This window comes from Scatophagus argus, chromosome 1 (genome assembly GCF_020382885.2).
Source record: "Scatophagus argus isolate fScaArg1 chromosome 1, fScaArg1.pri, whole genome shotgun sequence".
In the NCBI taxonomy this organism is placed as follows: domain Eukaryota; kingdom Metazoa; phylum Chordata; class Actinopteri; family Scatophagidae; genus Scatophagus; species Scatophagus argus.
Window position 1 is genome coordinate 15,211,854 of NC_058493.1, and position 18,200 is coordinate 15,230,053.

The 18,200-nt window shown below is 39.0% G+C and overlaps 1 protein-coding gene across 8 annotated transcripts in view; it reads right to left on the reverse strand.

Moving 5' to 3' along the window:
* Positions 1 to 18,200, reverse strand: part of furina (furin (paired basic amino acid cleaving enzyme) a) — a 71,603-nt gene that overhangs the window by 32,009 nt on the left and 21,394 nt on the right. For all 8 annotated transcript variants that reach the window (XM_046385708.1, XM_046385656.1, XM_046385684.1 and 5 more), the window contains one exon: positions 2,652 to 2,750. In XM_046385708.1, coding sequence (XP_046241664.1) covers positions 2,652 to 2,750 — 99 coding nt within the window. The remainder of the gene's footprint in view (positions 1 to 2,651; positions 2,751 to 18,200) is intronic.

An 18,200-nucleotide genomic window follows, 5' to 3' on the forward strand; every position in this document is an offset into this window, starting at 1 on the left:
GACCTTTGATTAAACAATCAAACAAACAAACAAATAAAACTACATCTTGTAAATTCCTGTAGGCACTAACAGCTGACCTGACCACTGCTGAATGGTTGCCACTTTCTCTGAGGTGCTGCGGGAAAAAAGGAATTCAACAACAGGAAATGGAGCCGCAGTGTTAAAGGAAATCCCAAAGAGGGAGGTGGACCATTTCTGACATGCAGGCAAACACACCCAGCAGAAGCTGTTCTAATCCTGGTAAGCACCTGACAGCATGGCCAGAGATACCTTAATATGTACTCAAAAATTAACATTCTGTTATTATCTATTCACTCCCATGCCAGTGGAAACTTGTTTAATAACATAAAAAAACAAACACCATAAAATGGCTCCATACAGCTCATCCAGCGTAATCCTACTCTACAGAAACCCCATGCTCCCAAACTGATTTGAAAAGACATTGGAGCTATTTCATGTTTAGTTTATTTTTTGGGTTTTTTTCTGTTGTTTTTTTATGTTTTGAAACAAATCGCCAGCTTCTTCTGTTGTTTAGGGGAATGCTGTCACTACTGGGAAACTTCAGTTTTGTGAACTAAGACCTAAACTAACAACAACCTAACCTAAACCAACTTTGCATCAGCATAGGGGTGAGTAGACAGTGACTGAATTTTCATGTTTGGGTGAACTGTTTCTTTAAGGGGGGTTTCATTAAAGTAGATTAGAAGCAGTAGATTAGTTCTGATGTATTCTCCTATAATTCTCCTGCAGTTGCCCTTCATATGAAGATGTATCTAAAACCTGTCCTTGAAATTCTGCATGTATTGAAATGACTGACACAATTTAAACGTAAACATGTCAATGTAATTTCAGAGAAAGAAAATACAGCAGAGAAACAGGGAAAAACATTTTCTTGTAATTCTAATTGTCGGGCTTCATCAATAGGAGAGGAGGAAAATTAAAACAAGACTGAACTCAGACTAGGAAGAAAACAAAGAACCAGAGGATGACTGCGCCGAGCCAATCTGCTGGATCAATATTAGCCCTCAATTGATTACTATTAGCTATAAATAAACCCAGTTCATTCCAGACTCATTGTTTATTGTTGCCCATTGTGCTCTGGGTGCGCCAGCTGTACTCTGCAGAAACACTTCAACATTTTCCTGAAGCATAGTTGTCAGCCAGTGAGCAGCACAAAGAAATAAACATCAGCCAGTAATTCCAATTAATAACCTTCACACTGACAGCAAGCGATGCAAGAAAAGTCTAAAAAAATAAAAAATACAATGAAGTGATGAATATAGAGGGAAGAATTCATATTACGCACTTTGACTAATGTAATTTAAAGGTTTTTCTATTTCTTTAGAGCTGCAATGCAGTTAGTTAACTGACCAGTAAGTCAAAGTTGCAACATTGGGCGTCAATTACCAGCTCTTCAAAGTGTCCTTTGGCAAAGCACTGAGCCACAAAATGCTCCAGATATTCAGACCACGGTCTTAAATCGTAACACCCTGCCAAAGGCGTGTGTGAATGGCTGAAAACATAAAAACCATTTAAAATTTATAAATAAAGCCATTCGAATTTATTTTTTGACCTTTATTTAAGTGTACATAAACTACTTCCCGATGTAAAAGGCCAAACGATTAATCAAGAAAATAACTGTCAGATTATTCCACTGTTAAAATTGCTCGTAGTTGCTGCCCAGTAATTAATATAAGATTTGCTAAAGTAAAAACTTTACTTGATGCATTTTTATATTTTCGATTTTTGTCTTTGCTCATCTGACCTTTCAAACATTTTCGCTTGGCATTACAGATGGTGTCACTTCAGGTGCACTTACATTGATGTCGTTAGTGATTTTACGGTTTCATAAATAGACTTAAAAACAAAATCAGGCCTTTAAAACTACAATTTTTGTTATTAAGGTATCAATATCGTTATATCCAGTCAAATTTTATAAAAATATTTCACAGTTTGGCTTTTTTCTGATGGAAGGTTCTTCAAAGAGTACTCAAACACACTTTTTCCTCAGCTGGACTTTCTATTTCTTTTCCCCACAACTATGAATGTTCATTTCACATCCTTCCCCTCCTTTGTCCTTCCCGAAGGGGTAGGACACAGACTCATATTCAAAGGAACCTCAAACTTTCTGGCAAAACTGCAAGAAAATACAGACGTGAAATTTTAATGTAGATCAGTCAAGGAGGTGGAAGTCGTTTCATCCACAGAGAAGCGTATGTGTCTGTCCACAGGGAAGTAGCAGTTCACCTTCAGGTGAAAGGAAAACAGGTAGTGTGAATGCTGACTGAGACAGCCATTAAAAAAAAGAGAAGGTGACATATGAGGGCTGAGGGTTTCTCCTTCTGTACTACACAGAAAAAAACGATCATGTCATGTCAAAAACATATAAAAGCTGTAAAATTGATCATTAATATTAGAAGATGATGTTTGGGCAAGTGATTTAAGGTCACATGTGGATTCCGAGTATTACATGTAGAGTTTTACTACCATGGAAGTCATTTATGCAGAACAGATATAACTGATATTATTTTGTATTTTCATTATGAAAAGAAAAATAAGAACAAATACAGCAACACAGCTCACACAAACAACTCGAAAACATCAACAAACATTCACACACAAAGATTTAGCCCACAAAATAACCATCTTACCTCGGGATCCTTTTCTAGGCGGACTTGTGTCCCCCTGTGATCTGACAGCGATCTTTTCACAACTGTACGATGCCGGAAGTGATAATAATCACCAAATACCTGAAAAGAGAAAGAGATATAATCAGTTATCACAAAAGGCCATTTAAATCTCTCTCTCTGTAATCTGATAACACCTCTACATCGAAGAATAGCTTCGATGGAGTATGAAATTGCCACAGTCTTGCTAATTGTACTTTTTTCTACCACTGAATCATAATGTGGTTCACAATACATGATAATACACAGCTAATTGTCATGTTAAATAACTGCATTCAGTATGAAATGCGTATAGAGACTTCTGACCTTCACACTGTCTGATTCAAAACAGGTAACAAATTAAAAAAAACACATAACTACAAAGAGTGAACAGAATATTTATGAATTGGTTTAACAGAGACCAAAACAGTCTTAACCAGCATGAAAGATTTTGGAATCATCATTTTATTGGACTGTGTGAAAACTTTGATTTCCCAGTCCTCTACAGCAAACTTCCAGTCAAAAGTGAGATGAGTTTAACAAATCCTTCTCCATTGCTGCGACTGCAGATCATCCTCTTCGCATTTTATAGTACCGAGTGAGGTTAATGGGCTGCATTAGCCAACAAATGTGTGCTCAGAATTAGTGAAACCTATTTCCACGTTCATTCTCAATAACTTCCTCTAATTAATGGTGCCACTGTCTGTTCCCCTGTGGGGAAACCCCACACATGACCCATTACTCTCTGTGCTCAGTCCACAGTATCACCACTGTGCAACCGAGGTCATTAATATTGAGCAGCAAAACACTTCACATGTCTGAAGTAGAGCAATTTCATAGGGAAGATCACTTGATGGTTTGAATCTACACAAGTGTGTACTTAAACAATTAGCCTGACAAAACCAACTGACAAAAAACACAATTTGACAAAAGTAACAGTAACAGTTACTGGTTACAGTCTCTCCAAAGGGAGGATCAGTTTTCTTTTCTCCTGGTTTATATAACTGAAAATTTAAATTCTTTGATTATTCAACTGAATGTTATTCGCACTTCTGATCTATACTAAGTGGTTGTAGTACATGTACGACTGTCAGACAGAAAAACATGAGTTCAAAGGAACATTTAGATATTCAGAGTAGAATAGTAGCGTGTGAAGCAGCCAATCAATCAAATGTGGGCGAAGGTACTCAGGTGGTGTTTACAGCTCCATATGCTCTGAAATGCTAATTAATTATTTTACTAAAGAGAAAATGGGGAAATGCAATTATGCTGAGATTTGTAAACAAAACTACTCCAGCATACAGATTTTAGATGTGCAGGGTTGAAATAAAAAACAGAAAAGTAAACACATTTTTGTCAACAGACAAAAGGTCGATGTAGAGCTAAGTTACTGCAGTTTGTGCTGCAACTTTCCTTCACTTTAAAAGAGTCACGGTTCAGTCTCCCAACCTCCTCTGCTCCCTTTTAATCACAGTAAACAGGCCGATTCCAGCTGGGTTGACACAAAAAGCCCCTGCACACAAAGCCAGTGGACAATGAGGAGGCAATAACCAGGAGGGAAAACACACTTTACAGTGATATTCAGCTCAGAGGAAGAACCACCATAGTGTGTGTGTGTGCATGTGTGTGTGTAAAACCATTAAAGAACAAGACCAAGGAGAAAATTCAGGATACAAAAGGGGATAAAACGTTGACATCCACAAGGCATTAGCTGAGCTGACAGTCCTTTCTCTGACAAAGGGCAGGTAGTGGGTCCATTGTGTTAGCCCAGATAAGAGACTGGGAGGTGGGACAATAATCAAAGACATGGGTGGAGAGTGGCAGGTTCCATTAAGCAACTCCAAATAATGCTAAAATCCATGAATAGATATACTTTAAAACAACAAGCATCAACAGTCAGCAAATGTCTTCAGAGATAACTTATCACAGTTCAAAGCAAAAAGCGTATGATGCATCTCGCATTTTTGAGCCCATTTTGTTGATAAGTGGTACACGCTATTTTCTTTTGGATATGATGTCCCAACATAATGTCAGTTTCCAGGGCAACAACAATGCAGCTTGATGGATTTTTTTTTTAATAAAGGAGATAAACATCAGGTTTTTGCATCAAAAAATTGATAAAAGAGAGGTAACTTTTCTATAGGGATGAGCAACCCAGACAAGATCTTTCACTGTGCAAGTAGTTTTATATTGCGGTACATATCACAATACAGTGATTATTCAGAAAGTTCAGCTGAGAAATGGTTTAAAATAACAATACTGTACTTCAACAAATTTGATTGTTTTCTTCTTGTATTTTGGACTTCCACAAACAAAAAAAAACACCTCACAAAACAGTGAGGCAAAATCTCTACTGATGGACATACTTCTACCATCGCACGGTATATACCATCATATGAACCAATCCTATTTTCTAAACTCATCCTTCTGTGAGAAATTACATAATGCAATTCACTGTAGAAGACACAGACCTCAATATGCCCAACAGCAGGAGCACCAGCAGACTGTAATGCAGCCACAAACACATGCTGGGTTTTTCTCTGACAGTCGGTGCCACTTTTACATTCTGTCAATGGAGAAACCATTTTCTCTTACTGCTAATTGCTGTCCTCACTTTTAAGTATAGCCGTCTGACAAGCTCACAACATCTGGAGGTTGTCAAAAGTAAAGCTGGGCGATACAGGAAATCACTATCTGGAAATTTTTATACACTCATGAAACAGTGCTTGAAATGTTCTGTATATCATATTGTGATGTACAATAATTCCTATGACTCAAAGGCAAATAAATTCAGAACAAGGTCAAAGAGTTCATGATTATTGTTTAAAACTTCAAGGCCAGCTATTTTCTACCTGTCAGTCTCACTTCCTTGAGGAAACAGATTTTGGAATAGAAACCTTTGCAGGATCACTTACAAGAACTTGCAAGAATTGCCACAACAAGCCAAGACAGAGCAACCCCTCAGAAAGGACAGATTTGTCCCAGAGACAGACCAAAAAACTTGCACAAATGCATGAATGAGTGCAGCTATACAAGGTCACAGTTCACCTCACATTAGAAACAGTTCAGCTGTTTCAAACACACACACACACACACTTAACAAAACAAAGCCCATTCCACCCCTGCTAGATGTCCACCCTGCAGCTCAATCATCATCTGGCAATCAGCAACAACACTTCAGAGCTTATTTTTTCAACCATTTAATCTCAGGGCCACAATGTTTCTGTGGAGTTTGACTGCTTTCCACTGGAAAAATAGGCCCATTTACAACAAAGACATTTAGATGGAAACATGATGTGGAAAACAGGCGGATCAGGACTTGTGAGTGACCATTACTGATGCGATAAGCTGGGCACTGATAGAGCACAACAGGCTTAACTGGTGCTCTCCAAGAGGCCTATTACTGAAGTGAGGCATTAATCCATCAACCTCATTAAAATGCATGGTGACAGACAGTGGAAAATTACTGTCTGCTGGTTTGTTTGCATGTTTGCTCCCTCCCTGCCTTCCAAATTTACCTTGTGGGAAAGCACTTATCAAAAAGGTCTGGTGTCTCATCTCCTGTGACTGTTGACACAATTATGTTTTACAAAAAGCCAAACAATGTCGAGAGACAAATTCTGAAAGATGGCTGAAGGCTGCAGCAAAATTATACAAAACCGTTTGCCGTGAATGTCAAGAACAAAGCCCGTGGATTTCGGTAAGTCTGCTTGAGGGGAGGCCATTATTGCAGTTAAACTATAGGCACATCAATCATGACACATTTCCTTTCAGTTCTGACATTTAACTGCTTTTGATTAAGGGGCATCAGGATGTAGAGAACGTGCATCAGCGGGTCCAGATAAATTGAGAAAATGTGACTTAGACAAAGTCTAAAATAGTTCAGCAATGTGTTTACATAATGAGGCCGGAGTCTAATTACTCAGAGTGGTAAATGGGTAAGACGGGGGCACAGAGTACCACAGTGGCAGCTGGAGATAACCAACAGTTTCCTTTAAAGCAGGGCAGAGCAGACCGAGCTGCCCCAGTACACCTGAAATTCGGGTTTGCACAGCTGGTCTGCCTTTCTGCCAAACTACAATTAGTCATTACATGTTTTCTCATCATTTGCCCACCCCCCATTATTTGTCCTACAGCAGTCATTCTGTCTCTCCTTGCTGATCAAGCTTCACTTTTGTTTGGCATCTATGTTATGTATGTACATGATAAGAACTACAAGTTAAATCAACAGTTTCAGTGGATTTTACACTTCAGAGATGCAAATGCATCTAAATCATGTGGGAATAAACTATTAGGTTTGTAAAGCCTTACAAGGAAAACCCAAGCTTCCTTATTTATCAACACACCCTCCATTCTCAGCAAGCTGCCGGCCACATTCCTCTACCGTGTTTATGTAGTAAATACGGATTATGATTCTTGGCGCAGTCAACCGTTTACCTAAATTGTTCTTAAGAAGTTAGATAAGTCCCTTTAATGATGTTAACAAAACCAAGAGAATTCAATTGGACATAGCCTTTCCAAACAATTAAATGAAACTTTTTTATTTGAAGAGTGAATTTTAGAGTATTCAATAATTAATCATTCAGTTTGTGTCCTTTGGTTGACAATCTTATCTCCTTCAGTCTAAACTCATATTCCATCTTGTTGATGTTTGCAGATGATTAGCTTTCTCAACTTTTGCAACATCGCTATTAGTCACCCTGTCCCAATTTCTGCACCACTGTGGCTCCATCCAATGAAATAACCTTCCCCCTGAGGTCAAGACTGTAGAGCCACAAAGCCTGAGGATGTTTCTCTTCAGGAAAAACCTTCATGTACCACTTCTCTCACTTCCACTTCTCCCTTTTGTTTCCCATTACAAAAAAAAGAGAGAAAAAAGAAAAATGAAAGAAAATAATTTTTAAACTCAATTTTCTCTCATTGTTTTGACTTTCCAGTAAAGACAACAACAAGCCCTAACTCAAGGTCTAGTTATTGCCACAGATTCTGAGGGTACGTGGCACTGTTCAGGTATTTTCAGGAAATTTCAAGGAAACATGACCTTTACTTGACAACAGCTTTAACATTGACAGATATCAGGTTTTTTTTACTACTCATTAACTTTAAAGTACAGAGGTAAAGGACAATGTTGCACAAATATACTTATATTAAATACCTTGATGTGATGAAATAAAACAGTCTCAGTCTTACTGTTCATCTTTATGGTGAACCTTTGAGAGCACAATGTAATAGTAATAAAAAACTACAAGGAAAACAGATAACCATTACTTGCTTACTTATTTCTTGTTATTAATAAAAGCAAACAAATACAATATTATTGTACAGTATGTCCCATCCTCCTTGGGTCTCTGCGTTAGTACAACGCAGCGCACCTTGACTTTATGGAGTGAACAAGCATATAAAAAAGGTTTACAGTGTCACGACACAAGTGCTTCAGGACTGTTAGCTCACAGGTCGATGAGAGCTGTCCTCAAAAGACTCTTCACAGCAAGGTCTTTATGGTGCAATGACAGTGAGGTCACATAAGCGCAATACTGCACACATACACCATTACATAGGCTATACAACACCAGACCTGTGCAGACTACCCTAATAAATTCTAGATAAGTCAACACATTTGCAAGACAGACACGCAATCTGCTGCTGTACTGTCATGGATATTCGGTCATGTTTCTAGATATCTCCTTTTCAGCTATTTAGTCTCCAATGTTTTATTTCATCCATATTCAAGGTTGGCAAAAGAAAAAAGTTACTAAAGCGGTAAAAAGGAAAGAATAGCCGTGACCCTCAGGCCTATAATCAAAGACTCTCACTTCTCCCTCAGACCAGCACACTGATTGTGTGCGATGTGAACTTTAGCCTCAGGGTGCAGGCAGACAGCATCTCAGAGAACTGGTCCATCCTGAGCAGAGCTACGATCAGCACGTGCCGCAATGAAAAGATGTTCGACAGAGTCGTTCTGACCTCAGTCTGAGAAGTATTTTTGAGAATCACCACTCACGGCAGAGGAATCTGTTATCAGCAGGGTACTCTTTAACCTGTTGAAATACAGCCAGTTTACTCGACTCAGTCTCTTGGAGTGTCCTTAAGTCTGGTATGTTAAAGCTCGAATCAGATATTGCCCTGCTTGGGTCACATTTGGGGGAGGGAACCATTTTCAGTGACTTTGTTTCAACAAAACAAAAAGCTGAAAAGGTCTTCATGGTCCTGGTGTTATTCACGTCCACACTAATGGACTTGAATCGTTTCTGCGAGCCCTAAATCATTTCAAATATCATTTAGACAGAGCTGTTAGAAAGAATGAAAGCCATCAATTACTTGCTTCATCAAGTATAACTGACACTATATCCATCCCACAAAGAAGAATCAATTTCTCAGCTATCATATGCAATTTGGTGGCAGTCCAAGGGGATGAGTGACTTTGTAAAAGAGAAGTTGGGTTCTAACTGTAACTGTTGTGGCTTTCAAATAATTACTGTGGATGTCCTGACATTCACTGTGTTTACTTGGAAAAAGAAGGAACTTGGTATGGGCAAACTTTTCCTCAAGTTCAAATCTGGAAACTCAAATGTTGAAGGTTTCATCATATAACTGGCCACAGTCTTCACTGACAGAACAGGTAAAGTCCAGTCCTTCCCCTGCCTGTATATCCATGTTGTACCCTCTCGAAATACCACTTAATTTTCATTAATATTTAAAACTCTGTTGAATTTATTTTTCTGTAATCACCTCCCAGGCCTCTGCTCACTGTGAAAAACCACTGCACTAATCCAACAAAATGTCCTTCAGTGGCGTGACTTGTTCAGCAAACAACACAAAACGAAATTTGCATGGTCTTCAAAAAGCAGTTAATACATTAAACCCTATAATATTATATAAATGATTAATGCTTCTGCTCAAGTTGGACAGACAATTCTTTTGAGCAATATACAAGTGTAAAAACAGAATATACAACAGCCTAACAATAAAATAGACCAACTCCGTGTCACTGAACAAATTCTTCCGGTTGACTTGAACATGTTGACAAAAAAAAAATTGATATTTAATCATAAATATGACAATAAACAGATCAGGGCTCACTTTAAATTTATGCATGTCATACAGAGGCCTGCACCAAAAAGAAGGATCATTTGCTTTATAACTTTCTTAATTCTTACAGAGTAAATAAATATCTGTTAGCTCTGCAGTATGAGCACTGAAAGCACATCCCAACCTTAAAGACTACAAAGCCTACTTATGCAATGACTCCACTCGCTGTGGCCTACTTACAAGAAATTCCAGTTTCTTTACACAGAGTTAAGAGCCTGCAGAGAAATGCTGTATTTTTGGTGCAAATCTATAGAGATTTTCACGTATTTCCGAAATTTGATTAATAACTTTTGGACTTTCAAATACATTTCAATCATTAATAAGTTCAGCTGAAAACCAACGCCTTTTTTCTGATCAGTATGCTGGAAATGAAGGGCTCCCCTATTAGAGTCACATTACCAGTTCAGAGATAATCTCTCCAAACACGTCCACGACGAAACCTTGATGAGCTCATCCTCATTAGGGGAGGAATTCAACTGTATCCATCACTAGTTACCCAGTTAGTGTGTGTGTGTGTGTGTGTGTGTGTGTGTGTGTGTGTGTGTGTGTGTGTGTGTGTGTGTGTGTATAAATTGGAGAGGGACAGGGAGGAAGCAGGTTTTTATCACGAGGGAGGCAGTTCTATCCTGGGAAATAGAGACTACATGATTGCTTTTGACACCATGAGGGAATAATAAATCTAATCTGAGCGAATCTGTATAAAGCTGTACATTTTTAAAAAATGACCAGCATAAAGAAAAAAGATGTAGTCTTTAAAACCGGGGATATTGGGAAGGCAAGCTCGAGTGATTTTTGATATTTTGATCATTTTTTCGACTGATTTAATGTTGTGATTCGTACACTCTCTCATCTTGTATGGGAAAATGTGAAGCTACAAACAGCTTAGCTTATTTCAGCACAAAGACTGTGAAGGGAGTCTGTCTAAAGGTGACAAATTTGCCCAACAGATTATATTTTCATTGTTTACTCCATAAAAACAACGAGCTGTGGTTTCACGAGGGGGTTGTGTGTTATGTTATGATATGATTTCTTGGCTTGGATGCAGCCACTTCCTGGGAGTTTTCACTGGTTACCTGGCAACCCCATGGTGCAAAAGTAAAAAATGTCACGCTATTCTTCTCAGGTTTAAGAGTGTGTCCTTTTGCAAATTAACATAAAAACATGGTATCTTTTTTTTAACATTTTCATTACAAACAGTTGTTCTTCTGTCTGTTCATATAAATTTTCAAGGAACCGAAGAAAAGCACAGCAGTGGATGATGACGCTTAAATGAGAAAAAAAAACTCCCAGAAAGCACACATTTAATGCATACATTATAACCAAGGATTGTGTTTGCCTTAAAGTAGTTATTTTTGCTCTATATAGGACAAACTAAACAGTGACAGTGATGAGAAAGATGGAGAAGATTTACCATGAATTCATTGGCATTTCAGCTGAGGAAGTTTACCTCTCAGCCCCAAGGGCCCCCTGCCAGGAACGCTGGAATAAACGGCATTATATAAGAAGACATGAAAGCATGCTGCATAAAAACCTGAGCTGGACAGAATTAATGTGCACCCATGAATAAGCATGAGCAGTGATATTAATACAGCGGTGAGTCTCAAAATCACGAGCAGAGCGACAGATTACAGCTCTGAATTATATGATGAAGCAGAAGTTTTTTAGCCTCATCATCTGATTTCTTTTAAATTTTAAGAAATGATCACCTGAGAGGTTTCAAGCGCGGTGACGGGGGTTCTTGGGGTCAGTTTGGGTGGTGTAAACAGGGGTAATGTCTTCTGTCTAATGACGATGAGTTTGTGACACCTGAATCTGGAGCTTTTTTGCTGGGGAGGGAGCACCTGGGCCATAAATGCAAAGAGAGCACTGACACACATACCTGTGGGGGGGTCTGTATTTCAAATATAACATCTCATTAAAAACCTGTTGCATTTTTCCCTGCCTTCTCTCACTCTCTTTCATACACACACACACACGTAATGAAGGCAGTGCAAAAGGTGATTGCAAGTGGGACAGAGGCTAATAAGATTTAACTCTGGCATCTAATTTTATCTCCTCTTTTTACTCTCAGAGCACTGACAGAGCACTGCTGCTGGACAGAAATACCAAACAGGTTCTTCTAACCCCAAATGAAGGACGGCAGGGGCCATTTCAGGAAGCTGTACTCTCTTCATTTCTGAGCAACTCTCCATCTAAAGGATTTCCATCACTGTCAAATAGCTCTATAGAGAACTAACTTTTAACACTGCACCCACCACAGGTAGCCTACCAGCCAGCGCTTCAATTTAATGGACTGTCGCACGGGCCTCCCAGAGGTACAGAGCAGCAGCAGAGGACATAATGCTCCCATGTTTGTAGGGAAAGGACGTTCTCTTTTAATGAAAAGTGGCTTCAGTAAAGGGGGAACAAAACATAGTTGTATTTCATTTGGGTGTTGTTGTTTTCTTGGGGTTTTTTTTTTTTTTTTTGAGTAAAAAAAAATTTAAAAAAGATCAAACTGGCCAGGATAATAATGCAGTGGTTACTGCAATGTGTCCTACAGCACACCATTCACATGAAATTGAGCCACAACCCTGTTCTGCTGCTGCCAACGCCTGAGGCTACACTACATTACAGTCTGTGATCCCCCTCGCTACACAAAAAGCCTCCGACTCATTGTACTCCTCCTCTCTGCACTGAAGGTGAAGTGGGGTGAAAGAAAGACAGATCACAAAACAAGATCCACTGCATAGGCGGTCAAGGGGAAGCCCTCAAAGACTGTTTGTTTTCCTTGTTTGCATGGAGATCAGTTAAGGTTCAGTTTTGACAATGTGGTATGTTTGGAAAAGAGATTGTGATTTAGTTCAGTCAGAAAAAAACAAAAAAAAACCTACAACAAAATGGGTTATTTGTGCGAGAGCTCATCCTCATGAAGGCAAAACAAAATTTCTTATGTCTTGTATTCTTTTACAGGGTCACAAGCCTTTGCAAAACATGACACCATGTAGACATAACTGATGTAGATTAGGGATGGTAAGCACACCTCATCTTGGTGATAATGGAAAAATTGTGGAGCACGTCATTCTGGCTGAAACGACCAGCCATTTTATCAGTCAATCAAATATCAAATGTTGATCTGTGCTGCTATTGTCCTGCTCAAGTAAAGACAAGCTGGAGATTTTGTAATGTTATCACAAAGCTCTTACAGGGGAATTCAAGTATTTTTAAACCTAGATCCTATATTTACATATTTTGGTGTGTAAATGTGAAAATACATATAAATTTTTGGAATCATCCAGTAGTAGTGCTTCAGCTGGCAGCTGGCTGCTAACATAATCCTTAGAGGCAACTTCGACCATCTAAAGTCCACTAAAAGACAATTTTGTTAAAGAGAGAGTCCTTTATGTTTAACCAAAAACAGCCACTATGGTGTGATCGCCAAATCCACCGGACTTCATTTTCATTCAAAAAAGCAGCACTTTCATCATCATAAATGATACTTCATTCAGAAATGGAAAAAAGTAAGGCTCAGAAAAATTGTCTCTGCTCATCTTTACACTATTCCAACAATTATCAACTCCGATATGACCTAAATAAACCATTGTTACATGTGAAAACTTCTGTCTCTACACAGTTTCCCCCAACCGCGTCCTGCCTGCTGCTCTTTAGCCATTATTTTGACATGTAACACAGTGGATTAAGAGTTTATTTCAACCAAAAGCGAGTTGGAACAATAGATAGATGAGCAAGATAGTTTTAAAGAGTTTTACTTTGTTTCTGTTGAGTTTGAAACAAGTGTTTTTTACGACCACAAAATAGCTTACTTAAATGGAGTCTGATGGATTTGGCGGAACTCCCCTCTAATTTAGTCAAAATCCTGTTTTTTCATATGATCAAACTGACATAAGGTCTATTTGATCCACTAATGAGTATCTGGTGCTTTACAGGCCACTGCACATACACGGATGCGCGCGCACGCACACACACACACACACACACACACACACACACACTTTTTCCTCCTCATCCACCTCACATCTGTTCCAACATCAATTTCACAGATACACATGCAGCAAAAGGCGAGAAATGGATGTTTCAAAAAACTGATGTTGTGACTGTTCACACATCAAAGTACTAAAACAAGCCAATAGGAACAAAGGGTTGTGAAATGAAAATATTTTTCTACTACACTTCCCAATAAGTGGCTTACCCTCACTGAGGTGAGGATAGTATGCAAAATGAGACAACTTAGCATTATATAAACGCACCTCATTAGGCACACATGTTTTCCAGCTACCTAGCAGAAGATTACAGTTTTTAATCTCTGCACTGACATCAGAGTTTCCAATAAGTGAACTGCATCACAACCGTGAGTAGTACCAGGAAACATACATACCACAGACCATTTCTGAAAGCACTTTCGATATTTATCTCTAGAAGGAAAACAACGGACATCCTGCAAGTAAAGGATAATTTCCGTGAATATCTCTCCCTTATCTTTAAAGTTTGGGTAACAGGCAGCACGTTACACACTGGTCTTATGCAGCACATAACAGACATCGGCAATCGGCCAACATGAGTTCAAAAATAATAGCATATCAGCAATATCACTCATTTCTACTAAATATAGTGAAATTTTTTCAGTTGTGACTATTGTCTTGTTTATTTTCCCATATCCAACTCGTAACAAAATACTGAAGGAAAACTTTAGCATTTTTGGCCACTATTAGCGACATAGAGCAAAGTTACTCCACGTGGGTTGTTCAGCACATGAGTACACGGGTGATACAATACATATTATTGCCAATTGCTTCACACTGTTCTGTCAATCAATAGGTGGCGGTAAAGCACCAACAAAAGCAGGAAACAAGAAGACTACCAGCAAGTAAACAAGGAAATTAGCTCTGCAAAGGTTTTATTAGGAAATGAGTGCACTCAAGTTTGTAGTCTGTCCTTGCCACTTGAATCATGGCGGAGTGTTTATTATACAAGTAATGTGCTGAGAATAATGAATAAACTTTATTCAGTATGGCGCTTTTATTTACAAAGAAGCTAAGTGAAAATGTTGTCAACAGCAATTAAGTAGAACTGAAATTAGTTGAAAGCAGTGACTCTATTTGAGACAAATTGGATTGGGCTTTCAAGGGGTCATCACGGTTTATTTTACTCTCATATTCTAATGTTATGAAAGGAAATCCACATAGAAGTCACACGCACAGTGGGTGCATCTGCAGCCGCCACTTTGCGCTTTGTTCCCCCTGATCTGAAATTTATTTGTTCATTTATGTGGGTGAATGTCGATCAACAAAATTATTCATAATTTCCACTCCCTGGGCAGCATGAACAAATGAGCTCTCCCAACCAAATAATTCAGCAATCGAGGGAAGGTATTGAATGCAGTTACAACACAGAATTATTCATAGTAGACAGCAGCGTAGAGAGAAACAACTCAAATCTCATCTACATTATGAGAATGAAAAGCGTCACTGCCTTGTCGAGGAACATTACACCCATATGACAGAGCTGCCTTTCTTTCAGCTCTCTGTCAAATAAAGCTGTGTTGGGTCAAGCACAAAAATGATATACTCCAGCTTCAGAAAGTATATAGACAGTGTACTCCCTTGCATATTATGTCCTCCTGGCATGGAAAACAACACAAAACAAGTGCTACATCAATACAGTTTATGCAACATAACACGAGTGGCAAGAGACCTGTGCATGCAAGATGAATTACCAAAAACCAATTTTGAGCACAGTATCCATCTTGCTCAAGTGAATCACTCCAACCTCAGACCGCGGGCCCTTTTCAAGAGGCGCCATATGTGTGTTCCTCTGAACTGAGCTATGGCTTGTTGGTGTAAGTTTCAGTTCAACAATCCCTGGAGCCAACTGTTTTGGAGAGATTGTAGTTCCCATAAATTTGAGCACAGATAATTAATTTCTACAGTCTGCGAGAGGCGGTTGGGTGTTTGACCGATTTGATCAATTAAAATCCATGTTCATGATGTTCATATGCCCCACTGTTTCGTCTTTCTTTATATTTGGATGTTGTCTCAGTGAGTCTTGAAAGCTTTCAGCAGACAACGCACTCTCAACTGACAAGTTAACAGTAAACTTGGTATTAGATATTATGTGGAGCACACCTTGGAAGGACAAAACAACTCGAAATTACACAATGAGGGAAGTCTCAAGTTCTTGGCACAAGTCTTCATGGGATACTGGGAGAAGATGGTTGTTGGCATGACAGAAAACACTGCATCACTGGAAAACAGGATGTGCTCCACACGGTTTGAGTACACATATAGCGAGCACTTCTCCATCTGCAGCTCCTCCTCAATCTCACTCACAGCGGGCGAGAGTGAAAACAGCAGCGCCACACATAACACAAAGCCTGGGTAGTGGCGATGACCTTACAACACTATCAATTCATCCTGTAGACACTTCATTTCAGAAGGAGTTTTGATTGGCACGGCATCAACACAGACACGCACAAATAAAGTTCATATCAAAATTTCATACTCAAACTGTGCATCACAGCACCTTATCACAATACACTGCTAGATTACAGCACCAAACTATGGTACTGCAAACACAACAGAAACAGATCATATACACTGCACATATGTGGGCCTCATTCAGATCAAATTAGGTGTTGCAGCCATTAGCACAGTGTTATGTGGTAGTGTCTGAGAGTATCGTCGTTTGGTCCGTGAACTCCACCTGGATTGCACACAGTTTACATCTCTTCCACAAAAGGCCTTGAAAGAATACTGCTGACCAACCAGTGTGAACACCAGGTTATGTGACTGACCACCACAGCCTGACGTCAGGTAGCGTTCCTCCAAAGGTTCCCCCCTCAACTTTTTGCCACAGGACCACTTCTTTTTATCCCCTCCCAGAAACCCCTGCAGCCTACAGCACCGAAGCCTTAATACACACTTAAAATCAATGGGAAGACAATGTCTACTTTGATCTGAATAAGGCCTAAGGCAGATTTTCAGTTGTGTGTTAATTATAATTAATCGTATACACACAGTGCCTGTAGCTGCACTATAGGCTACGATGTAGTTAACACACATCTTCTCAAAAGTCAATACAACATGAAGCAAGTTGTAACACACATGTAGGAAAGCCACCATCACTGCAAACCTGCTTTCTATTCCGATGACTGAACGATTTCTTATTCAGCAATGACGAGACAAGGCAATAAGGTGATCTGAACAAATATAAACTAAATTATTGCAAGGAATATAATTTAAAAAACAGTGAGTGAGAGTGTCTGATCATGTAACACACATGTGTCTAGCAATGTGCTGGAGGTACCAGAAGGTGAAATCTGACACCGAACTATACATCAAAACCTACGCAGCAGGGGTCTATGGCAGGACTGCTGTTTGAGCCCCTCCACACCCACACAGCTGGATTCTCACTTATGCTAAGACCTCTTCTCAGCACTGTGTTGTATGTACAAACAGAGAGAGTTTAGAGGCATCAAGTTATAGCAAATTAGCCAAACCTGAAAAAAGCTTTACTAAATAATATGTAAATGAGCTTAATATATCCATGTTACAATCTCTGATGTCTGTGGTGTATTATCAGGAAAAGTATCAAAAGTATTCACGACAGCGAAATTTTCCACTCTGTGAGTGTGTAGTATAGCTTGTGAACAACTTTTGAGAAATGCTGTCACAACCACTCACCAACAGCTCAAAACCTTTTTTTTTGTCAACCTCAGATTTGTTTATAGAACTGACTAATCAACTAATTGATTAGTGACTACATGGTTTAGTCATTTAAGCTTAAATACAGCCATACATTTTAATTTTTTGCAATGAATTACTTTATGAATTATTTCTCTGTATATTTTAAATGTACAATCTTAAAGTAAATGTAAAGTAACTAGTAACTTTGTTGCCAGGCTAAATGTAGTGAAGTAAAACATGCAATATTTCCTCTGAAATGTAGCAGACTAGAAGTATTAAGTGTAATGAAGTAGATATACTCAAGCACAGGTAGCTGACTGCAACACTTGAGACCCCACACTGGTGCATCCCTCACTTAAGCGTTCTTATTGCTGACAATCTTGTGTCCCATTGTTTGTCCTCTGTGCAGCCCATTTCTCAATAAGTGTGTGTGTGTGTGTGTGTGTGGTGGCATTTCAGGCCGCACTACTCCACAGAAGGAAGAGTACATTCCTTACTCTAAAAGAGTCTGAAGCAGACAGTGTTCAGCTGATTGCTGGATTCAGCGCCTTGGTTGCTCAAACCACACTGCTACATGGTGGCTGAGACAATGACATGAAGGCTAACTTCAACCATTTCCTAAAGCCAAACAACACCATCAACATGATACAATATTTAGCCTTTCAACATGCTATTTATGGAACAACAACACGGAAACACTGATAATGAATTCTAACCATTTTCAAGGGATGGGCATGACTACTTATGCAATAATGATAGCTCT